This window comes from Nicotiana tabacum, chromosome 1 (assembly GCF_000715075.1).
Source record: "Nicotiana tabacum cultivar K326 chromosome 1, ASM71507v2, whole genome shotgun sequence".
NCBI classification, from domain to species: domain Eukaryota; kingdom Viridiplantae; phylum Streptophyta; class Magnoliopsida; order Solanales; family Solanaceae; genus Nicotiana; species Nicotiana tabacum.
Genome location: NC_134080.1, coordinates 46,040,758 through 46,051,353, shown reverse-complemented (window position 1 = coordinate 46,051,353; position 10,596 = coordinate 46,040,758). Strand labels below are relative to the sequence as shown.

General features: G+C 39.9%; 1 protein-coding gene across 1 annotated transcript; it reads left to right on the top strand.

Moving 5' to 3' along the window:
- Positions 1-296: 296 nt before the first annotated feature.
- LOC107805848 (uncharacterized) lies at positions 297-8,321 on the top strand. Its single transcript, XM_016629944.2, has 2 exons — positions 297-472; positions 7,497-8,321. The coding sequence occupies exons 1-2, from the start codon at positions 403-405 to the stop codon at positions 8,093-8,095; spliced, it is 669 nt and encodes a 222-aa protein (XP_016485430.1). The 5' UTR covers positions 297-402; the 3' UTR covers positions 8,096-8,321.
- Positions 8,322-10,596: the final 2,275 nt, after the last annotated feature.

The following is a 10,596-nucleotide window of genomic DNA, read 5'->3' as shown; positions in this document are numbered from 1 at the left end:
ATTTAATTTCAAAATTATTTATCCTTATCTCCCGTATCAAACGAGGCCTTAGTGAATTGCAGTACAATATCCAAACTGAACAGAACTAGAAAGTTAAAAGCTCGTACTCTGCAATTCGAACGGTAACTTGTCGCAAAATGGTTGTCTTATGTTATGGAAATTTTTGAAGGGCAGTTTTGTCATTATAATACATATTATATCAGTTGGAAATGAGCTTTCGGTTGGTGGCATTACAGTAATTAAATGCAATATGGTGTCGCTTCATTTATAAAGTATCAGATCGAAATAGACATAGTAACAGAGCGAGACCCACTGCAAGCTGTTTCTTCCTCTGCTTAACAGCTAGCTTCTCTTATATACCTTCAAGAAAAGCTCACTTACTCCGCCGACAACTTCACAGAAATGGCAATGGCTCAATGGTTCCTTCTTCTCTGCATTTTCTTCATCTCTGCTTCTGCTTCAAATGTTCAAAGTAAAGATTCCTCTTTTTCGTTCATCTCTGAATAAATATTGCTAATTTGTGTTCCGTTCATTGTATAGGTAGAGGGAATATTTGTTTGTGATCTGACATTTCAAGTGGGTTTTCTTATTGTTACTTGAATTATAGTTTCATTTATTATCTGCTGAGTAGATTTGTGTTGAGTGGACTGTTTTACTGAAGGTTTTTTATAAGAATCTTGCGGTGTTTGTTTCTACTCTTTGTTTATTCAATGAGCTAATGGTAAATGTGTTCCACTGTTTAATTCTTGTGCCCATCTTAGTCTTGGATCTACTTAAGGATTGAGTTACAAGATAGCACAGTGTCCTTTTCTAAAGATCCTTTAGTGGAGTATTTTTGTAAGACTATATTTGGAATTATCAACAACTTGTTCTGGGTGTATGTTTTTGCTTAATAAACTATAATGTGCTGAGTGATTTCAGCATTGATGATTATAAGTTCATGCAAACAAGATAGGAGTAATTCCTTATCCCGAAAAAAAAGGATAGTAGTTATATATAAAGTGCATAGTTTCTGAGGTAGATCTACTTTTGGAGACTTTGTTAAATTATATCATCTGGTTGCTCAATATTGACCATTTCCCACGTATATTGGTAATGGTATGTTGTAACCAGGGGCGGAGCTAGCCCATCGACTACAGGTTCGGCTGAACCCAGTCGCTTTGGTCCAGACCATGTATTTGCCTTAAGAAATTCATTGAATATGTAAAAAATTATTAATTTAGAATTCAGTAACTTATAAGAACTAGAACCCCGAAGCCATAAGCTCTAAATCCTGGCGTCGCCTATGTTGTAACCCCAATAAACATAAGTAGTAGTGTGCAAAATTGTGCTCTGGGATAGGTTATTTGTACAATTAGGAAATTGTCAAAAGGTATATCTTAACAATTGAACCTTGGATTCTGTGTGAGTCTTGCCTTATTAACCTAGCCAAAATTATTGGAAGTTTGGAACGGATGATGTTGAATATATGGCTCAGACAAGAAACTATCTAGTTCAACTGCAAAATATAGGTTACAAGTCTTCTTGCTGGTTCAGTAAGGTCATCCTTGAATTTAGAAAGATTTGACATTATTTAGTGAAGGTGTTGGTTTATGTTTAGTCAACAATGGCATGCCAATTGGAAGAGTTGGTGGAAAGAGTTGGTGTGGATGCTAGGAGGAAGCTTCCTCCTTTGATGAGGTAGTTTGATGCACCAATGACATCAAGAGGAGGTCTTTACCTCTATAAATAGATGCACTCTTCATTTGTAGAAACCATCCCAAAAATAATACAACACATTGTAGTGAGTAGAGAATTAAGAGAGAGATTCTCTTAAGTGTAATTGGGAACTCTTCCCTTCCTTTGTTAATATTAAAAAGGCAACTGTTCTCTGGTGGACGTAGGATTATTTTGATCCGAACCACGTTAAATCTTGTGTTCTTTCTTTTACGTTTCCGCTAACAATTGGTATCAGAGCAACAAGATTCTTTAACGATCCAAGGAGGAAGAACAAGCAAAGATGAGTTCCATGAAGTTTGAAATTGATAGATTCAGTGGACGCAACAACTTCAATATCTAGAAGATCCAGATGATGGCGTTACTGCGGAGGGAAGGTTCAATCCATGCTATTGACGGAAAGTATCCTAAGGATATATCAGCTCCCGACAAGGAGAAGATTGAAGGGGATGCATTGAGTGCAATCCAACTATCCCTTGCACCTAACGTGCTTTGTGAAGTGAGTACGGGTACCGAAGAGACGGCCAAACAGTTATGGGAAAAGCTAGAAGGGCTATACCAAGACCGATCAGTGACAACAAGGATGTTGTTACAACGACGTCTTCACACATTTAAGATGGGGTCAGGTACTTCGTTACAAGATCATTTAGATGCGTTCAATAAACTTGTCATGGACTTACAGATTGCAGGAATTAAAAAGGAGGAGGAGACGCTTGTATGTGCTTTGCTATTTTCATTGACTTCAGGATATCGTGATATTGAGAATTCAATGATGTATAGCAAGGAGCCTATCAAGCTTGAGCAAGTGCGGCAGACACTTAACTCTAGTGATGTGCGGAGACACATTGAAGGAGATAGAGATGACCATGCAAGTGAGCTCTTTGTGAGAGGCCGGACTAGGCAACAGGGAAAGAGCAAATCAAAGCACAGATCAAAGTCTCGTGTGAACAAGAAGAATACAGAGTGTTGGGGTTGTGGTAAGAAGGGGCACTTTGAACGAGACTGCCCAATGTCAAAGTCCAAGGAAAAGGCGAGTGCATCCACAGTTGAACATGTACATGATTTTGATAATGATTCTGTACTAACAACATCGTGTAATAATAATAGTAGTTATGGAAACAAATGAGTGTTAGACTCTGCTTGCACTCTGCATATGACGTTCCGAAAAGACTGGTTTAGCAGCTATGAGAAAAGTGGAGGAACCGTAGTAATGGGCAATAATGCAACTTGTGCAATAGTTGGCATTGGCTCAGTTCGGGTTCGCTGCCATGATGGAGTCGTGAGGACTATTACACAAGTCCGTCATGTTCCTGATCTGAAGAAGAATTTGATCTCCCTGAGTACTCTGGATGAACAAGGCTACAGGTACATGAGTGAAGCAGGAACTATAAAGGTGACTAAAGGTTCTTTAGTCATGCTGAAAGGCAAGCTGGAGAACGGCCTTTACACATTGGCCGGAAGCACCATTGTTGGCTCTGCAAATGCATCTACAGTGCAGTTATCTAATGATGACAAGGCAAGACTATGGCACATGAGACTAGGTCATATGAGCGCACGTGGACTGGAGATGTTGAGCAATCGTAACCTTTTGGATGGTGAGAAGATCAACACACTTGACTTCTGTGAGCACTGCGTTCTAGGGAAGCAAAAGAAGGTCAGCTTCAGCACTGACAAACACAAGACAAGAGGAGTGCTAGACTACATCCATTCAGATTTATGGGGTCCCTCTAAACTTCCATCGAAGGGCAAAAAGAGGTATCTTCTCACTTTTATTGATGATTTCTCACGAAAGGTTTGGGTGCATTTTTTGAAGGCAAAAAGTGATGCTTTTGAAGCATTTAAAGAGTGGAAGATTTTGGTTGAAAATCAAATGGAGCGGAAAATCAAGTATCTTCGCACAGACAATGGCTTGGAGTTTTGCAATGAAGAGTTTAATGAATTCTGCAAGGTTCATGGGATCTCAAGACATAGGACTGTCAGGCATACCCCACAGCAGAATGGAGTTGCCGAGAGAATGAACAGAACTCTTCTTGAAAAGGCTCGTTGTATGCTCCTACAAGCCAAAATGTCCAAAGTATTTTGGGCTGAAGCAGTTCACACTACTGCTCATATTGTCAATCGATCTCCAGCATCGGCAATTGACTTTAAGACTCCGAATGAGGTATGGTCAGGTGAACCCTCTAACTATTCATACTTACGAGTATTTGGGTGTCCAGCTTATTATCACGTTAATGAAGGAAAGCTTGAACCAAGGGCTAAGAAGGCCATATCCGTAGGGTATGTGGATGGAGTAAAAAGGTACAAACTTTGGTGTTTGTCTTTACTCAAATTTATAGTTAGTAGAGATGTCACCTTTGATGAATCCTCTATACTTGATCCCCGTAAAGTTTCCGTGGAGTTTTCAGGAAACAAGAACGACGAGCAGGTGGAGCTTCCGGTGGAGCTTGCCAAGGAAAAGGATCAAGAGACTCAGGTTAAAGATGAGTCAGAAGATGTAGACCTTGAAGAACTTGCTGTCAATGAACCATACACAATTGCAAAGGGGAGGGAGAAGAGGCAAACACGAGAACCGGAACGCCTTATAGATCAAGCAAACTTGATTGCATATGCGTTCGTAGATGCACAAGAAGAGATTAAGGATCTGGAGCAGTTCACACTACTGCTCATATTGTCAATCGATCTCCAGCATCGGCAGTTGACTTTAAGACTCCGAATGAGGTATGGTCAGGTGAACCCTCTAACTATTCATACTTACGAGTATTTGGGTGTCCAGCTTATTATCACGTTAATGAAGGAAAGCTTGAACCAAGGGCTAAGAAGGCCATATCCGTAGGGTATGTGGATGGAGTAAAAAGGTACAAACTTTGGTGTTTGTCTTTACTCAAATTTATAGTTAGTAGAGATGTCACCTTTGATGAATCCTCTATACTTGATCCCCGTAAAGTTTCCGTGGAGTTTTCAGGAAACAAGAACGACGAGCAGGTGGAGCTTCCGGTGGAGCTTGCCAAGGAAAAGGATCAAGAGACTCAGGTTAAAGATGAGTCAGAAGATGTAGACCTTGAAGAACTTGCTGTCAATGAACCATACACAATTGCAAAGGGGAGGGAGAAGAGGCAAACACGAGAACCGGAACGCCTTATAGATCAAGCAAACTTGATTGCATATGCGTTCGTAGATGCACAAGAAAAGATTAAGGATCTGGAGCCCTCCTCGTATATTGAAGCAACTTCTTGCAAGGATGCTGTACAATGACGGTTAGCCATGACTGAAGAGATGGAGTCTCTTCACAAGAATCAGACATGAGTCTTAGTGAAAAGACAAAAGGGGAAGAGGACAGTTGGATGCAAGTGAGTCTACCGAAAGAAAGAGGGAATTCCTGAAGTGGAAGATGCTAGGTTCAAGGCGAGATTGGTTGCAAAAGGATTCAGTCAGAAGGAGAGAATTGACTACAATGAGATTTTCTCTCCAGTCGTGAAGCATAGCTCAATTCGCGTGCTACTAGCATTGGTTGCCCAATTTGACTTGGAGCTTCAACAACTTGATGTCAAAACTGCTTTCTTACACGGTGATCTAGAAGAGACAATCTGTATGGATCAACCTGAAGGTTTCCTAGTTGAGGGAAAAGAAGATCACGTATGCCAACTAAAGAAGTCTTTGTATGGTTTGAAGCAATCCCCTAGACAGTGGTACAAGAGGTTTGATGCATTCATGACTACACATGAATTCTCAAGGAGTGCATTTGATAGCTGTGTGTATCACAAGAAGATGTCTGGTAACTCAATGATTTATTTACTGTTGTATGTTGATGATATGCTTATTGCTGCTAACAACATTACAGAGATAAATGCTTTGAAGAAACTGTTAAGTAAGGAATTTGACATGAAGGATTTAGGAGCTGCAAAGAAAATCCTTGGTATGGAGATTTCAAGAGAAGACGGTGTTGTACATCTTTCTCAGAAGAGGTATATTGAAAGGGTTCTCAAGAGATTCAATATGCATACGTGCAAGCCTGTAAGTACACCATTAGCTCTTCATTTTAAACTTTCAGAGTTACAAATGCCTCAGTTCGAGGATGAGGTAGAGCATATGTCAAAGATTCCTTATGCCAGTGCAGTTGGTAGCATTATGTATGCTATGATATGCACACGTCCAGATATTGCTCAATCTGTAAGTGTGGTAAGTAGATACATGTCCAGCCCAGGAAAGAGGCATTGGGAAGCTGTCAAGTGGATATTGAGATATCTCAAAGGAGCTTCTGGTGTTGGTCTGACCTTTCGAAAAAGTGGAGGTATTTCAATTCTCGGTTATGTAGATTCTGACTATGCAGGAGATCTTGACAGAAGAAGGTCCACAACTGGATATATCTTTACCCTCGTTGGCAGTGCCGTTAGTTGGAAGTCGACTCTGCAGTCGATTGCCGCTTTGTCTACGACAGAAGCAGAATACATGGCAGCAGCGGAGGCGGTGAAGGAAGCTATCTGGTTGAAAGGTTTAGTAGCGGAATTGAGTTTGGTTCAGCTGGAATCAACTCTTAGATGTGATAGTCAGAGTGTTATTCATTTAATGAAAAATCAGAGATTTCATAAGCGCACTAAACACATTGATGTCAGATTTCATTTTATTCGAGATGTTGAAGAGGGAACTATCAAGGTCGTGAAAGTTATCACAGACGATAATGCTGCAGATATTTTGACCAAGATAGTCCCGCTCGCTAAGTTTGCACACTGCAAGTACTTGGCGGGGGTGTGCATCAACTGATGCAACTCCGAAGAGAATAGTTGTTAGGTGGAGGTGGTATGTTCAACAATGGTTTGATTCTTCTTGTTTCTTACAACGGGGTTGCCCAGTAAGCTTAGAAGTTTTGGCCAGAGTTGTTCACACGCACGCTCGAAACGCAAACCAAGGTGGAGATTGAAGGTGTTGGTTTATGTTTAGTCAACAATGGCATGCCAATTGGAAGAGTTGGTGGAAAGAGTTGGTGTGGATGCTAGGAGGAAGCTTCCTCCTTTGATGTCACCCATGACATCAAGAGGAGGTAGTTTGATGTCACCAATGACATCAAGAGGAGGTCTTTACCTTTATAAATAGATGCACTCCTTCATTTGTAGAAACCATCCCAAAAATAATACAACACATTGTAGTGAGTAGAGAGTTAAGAGAGAAATTCTCTTAAGTGTAATTGGGAACTCTCCCCTTCCTTTGTTAATATTAAAAAGACAACTGTTCTCTGGTGGACGTAAGATTATTTTGATCCGAACCACGTTAAATCTTGTGTTCTTTCTTTTACGTTTCCGCTAACAAGTAGTATAGGGGAAGCTGCTCAAATTGGCTTTTTGCTCTTTGTAACTTGTGGTAACATGATAAGATACCTAAATGAAAGGACACTGCTCAAGATTCTTTTTCTAGTTGCTTTAGTTTATGCCTTTGAAAACTATGTTGCATCCTGATCTTGTATCTTCACTTTTTCTTCTTCTAACTCTCTTGATAAATATAGTTGGTGTTGATAATCTTTCCTGAGTATGCTAGAAGTACAGTCACAACCTAAATGATGCTTACTATCCCCTTCTCCGGTTCTTCTTCCTTTAGTTAGGCTTAGATACTTAATTACTCTTACTAACCAAAAACATACCAACATGTCTCTCAAGTCCCTTCGGTTAGATGTAATTTGCCCTTGTCATTTCCGATGCATATTCCTTGAGCAGACAGTTTCTTGATCTTGATTCACCATTATTGCCCTTGTGATCAACCTCTAACGCTTATGTTCTTGATAAAAAATACAGCTAAGGTAACAGATAATCCTGCAGATGAGCTGGTAGCTGTCCTTAATAGTAACAGGACCGGAAATAAATTATCCTCCTTATACAGCAACCCTGGCTTGGCATGCTTGGCTCTGCAATATATTAAAGCATACCAAGGTGAATGTAGTGCAGTTGGAGGGCCAGATGCCAAGAAACCTGCTGAATCTGAATTTGCCGAAACTTTTGCCCCTAACTGTGATGTGAAGGCATCATCACTTGCTCAAATAACCGGAAGATTTCTCGCTTGTCAGTCCAAGTATGACGAACCTTCTGAAGCATTCAATGATATTCTTATAAGAAATAGCAAGAGTTTGGATATTCTCAACAGCAAGAATCACACGGAGGTTGGTGCTGCTGTGAGTGGCTCCGATGGTGGTGGCCCATATTTCTGGTGTGTACTCTTCAGCAATGGCAAACCGAAGAGCAGCTTTGTCACGGAGGGAGGAGAGCCTAAGGTAACTAGGCCTGGATGCTTCAGTGGTGCTAATGACCAATGTAATGGCGCTAATACTTTGTCTCGAATCATACATCTATGGCCAATAGCTCTAGGATCTTTCGTTGCACTGCTTTATGCCTTGTGAGCATAAACCATCAAGGGATTGTTTTTGGCTTGATTGAAGGGCCTCTTCTTTTGTGTTGGTAATGACTTCATTTAGTGTTCATTCATCCAATGTTGAGTGTAAAAATACACATTACTGCTATTCATTTTCATCTTGCATTTGATTTTTCTTATCAAGAATGTATTCTTATCATTGGCCTCTGGTGTACAAAGAGCAGTTCTCAGTGGATGACCTTGAGCAACTTTTCTATAAGCTATGCTTGATCTTATTGGATTGTCAATACCAATGCTATTTGAATCCGAAGACGCAATTAAGAACATTATAATCTGTTGGAAAGGATGTAACACATCATGTTACGTGGACTCTCCAAAAATGTCACCGTGCCTGTGTCAGATCCTCCAAAAATGCACTACTTCGAAAGGATATGACATGCAACAAACGATATTTTTGCAGAGTCCGAGCAACATAGTCGTTTACATTCAGTTTTCTCTTTAATTGGAGATAACTACACAGTAACATCATGAATGTATTAAGTTCAAATCCCCCGGGGGCAATAAATACTAAGGTGACTTCTTCCCATCTATCCACGAGGTGGCATGTGAAGAATAGTATTCTGCCCAAGATGCTCTCAGTGTGAGAGCTTTGTCTAATATATATAATATTATACATAGTACAATGTATCAAGTCAACAAGGACTCTACCTAGAGTACAAGGTTATGTAAACAAGGACTCTTTAGAATACAAAGTGTAAGACTAAAGGAATTCTACCTATTCTATATGCACTAATACATCCCCTCAATCTAGACGAGCAGAAGTAACAGACAGATTGTCCCGAAGAAAACAAAAGCGAGATAAGGCAGACCCTTCATAAAGATATCTGCTAATTGTAAATGTGTCGGAACATATTGAACTATAAGATCTTCTTGTGCAACCTTATCACACACAAAATGAAAATCAACAGCAATGTGTTTTGAGCGATCATGACCGGTCATGTAAGTTGAACTGATGTTGTCACACAATACACGAATTGGTTCATGAAGAAAGATACCAAGTTCACAAAGGATCTGACGAATCCAACAAGTCTCAGCAATAGTGTATGCAATAGCCCGATACTTAGCCTTTGTAGACGATTTTGAAACTGTTGGTTGCTTCTTTGCACGCCAAGAGATAAGATTAGATCTTAGAAACACAACAAAACCTGAAGTAGAACGACGACTATCAGGACAACCAGCCCAATCAGCATCTGAGTAGGCAATAACCATGGAAGTCGGAGATAGGGCATGCAAAGTCAGACCATAAGTTAGAGTACCTGAAAATACGCTTGACACAATGCATGTGAGTGGTATGGGGAGAATGCATAAATTGAGAGACAATATTTACAGCTTAGGCAATATGCGAACGAGTCATAGTCAAATATTGAAGAGCACCAACCATGCTCCTATATTCACTAGGATCTGAAAGTAACTCATCATCCATTAGAGAAATAGAATTGCGAGAAGCAAGGGCAGTACGAACTGGTTTGCATGTGTGCATGCGAAATTTAAGTAATAAATCAGAAATATACTTTTGCTGAGACAGATGAAGACCGTGAGATGTACGAACTGCTTGAATATCAAAAAAATAATGGAGATTGCCTAAGTCTTTCATAGCAAACTGATGATATAGACGAGAAATGAATTGATCAAGAAGACCATTATGACTACCTGTGAGAATGATATCATCGACATAGAGTAATAGAATAAGGACATGAGAAGACGAGCGATAAATAAACATAGAACTATCAGATTTGCTGCAAGCAAAACCATGAGAAATAAGAAATGCACTGAAACGATGAAACCAAGCCCGGGGAGCTTGTTTCAAGCCATATACTTGCAAACATGATTAGGATAGTCGGGATGAATAAAACTAGGAAGCTGCTTCATGTAGACCTCCTCAGTAAGAACCCCGTGCAAAAATGCATTTTTAACATCCAGCCGACGAATTTGCCAAGAAAAAGAGACAACAAGGGAAAGAACAATTCTCACAGTTGTCGCACGAACAACAGGGCTAAATTTCTCATAATAATCGATGCCGAGCTTTTGATGAAAACCTTGTGCTACAATACGAGCCTTGTATCGTTCAATGGACCCATCTGAATTATATTTTATGCGATATACCCATATGCAACCGACTAAGTTCATGTTACGGGTAAAAGGATCAAGGATCCAAGTATTATTCTCCAAAAGGGAATTAAATTCAACTGCCATTGCTTGTTGCCACTTTGAATTTTTCACAGCCGGAGAAAAGCAAGAAGGTTACTATTCATGAATATTAGCTCTCAAAGAAAATTATTTCTTTGGCTTAGAAATACCAGACATATATCGAATTTGCATTGGATGCTGGGAAGGGGTAGATGACGAAGTTGAGGAATTAGTAATAGGTAATGAGGTAGATAAAGATGGTAAAGAACCTATATGTAATAACTCGCTAGGGCTAGGTACAAATGAAATAGGCCTGTGAAATTAGTTGAGGTGCGTGCAAAT

Excerpts from the sequence above, each read along its gene's own strand:
- LOC107805848 (XM_016629944.2), top strand. The coding sequence starts at position 403 with ATGGCAATGGCTCAATGGTTCCTTCTTCTCTGCATTTTCTTCATCTCT. Across the intron at positions 473-7,496 it reads TTCTGCTTCAAATGTTCAAA|CTAAGGTAACAGATAATCCT; the intron begins GTAAAGATTCCT and ends TAAAAAATACAG.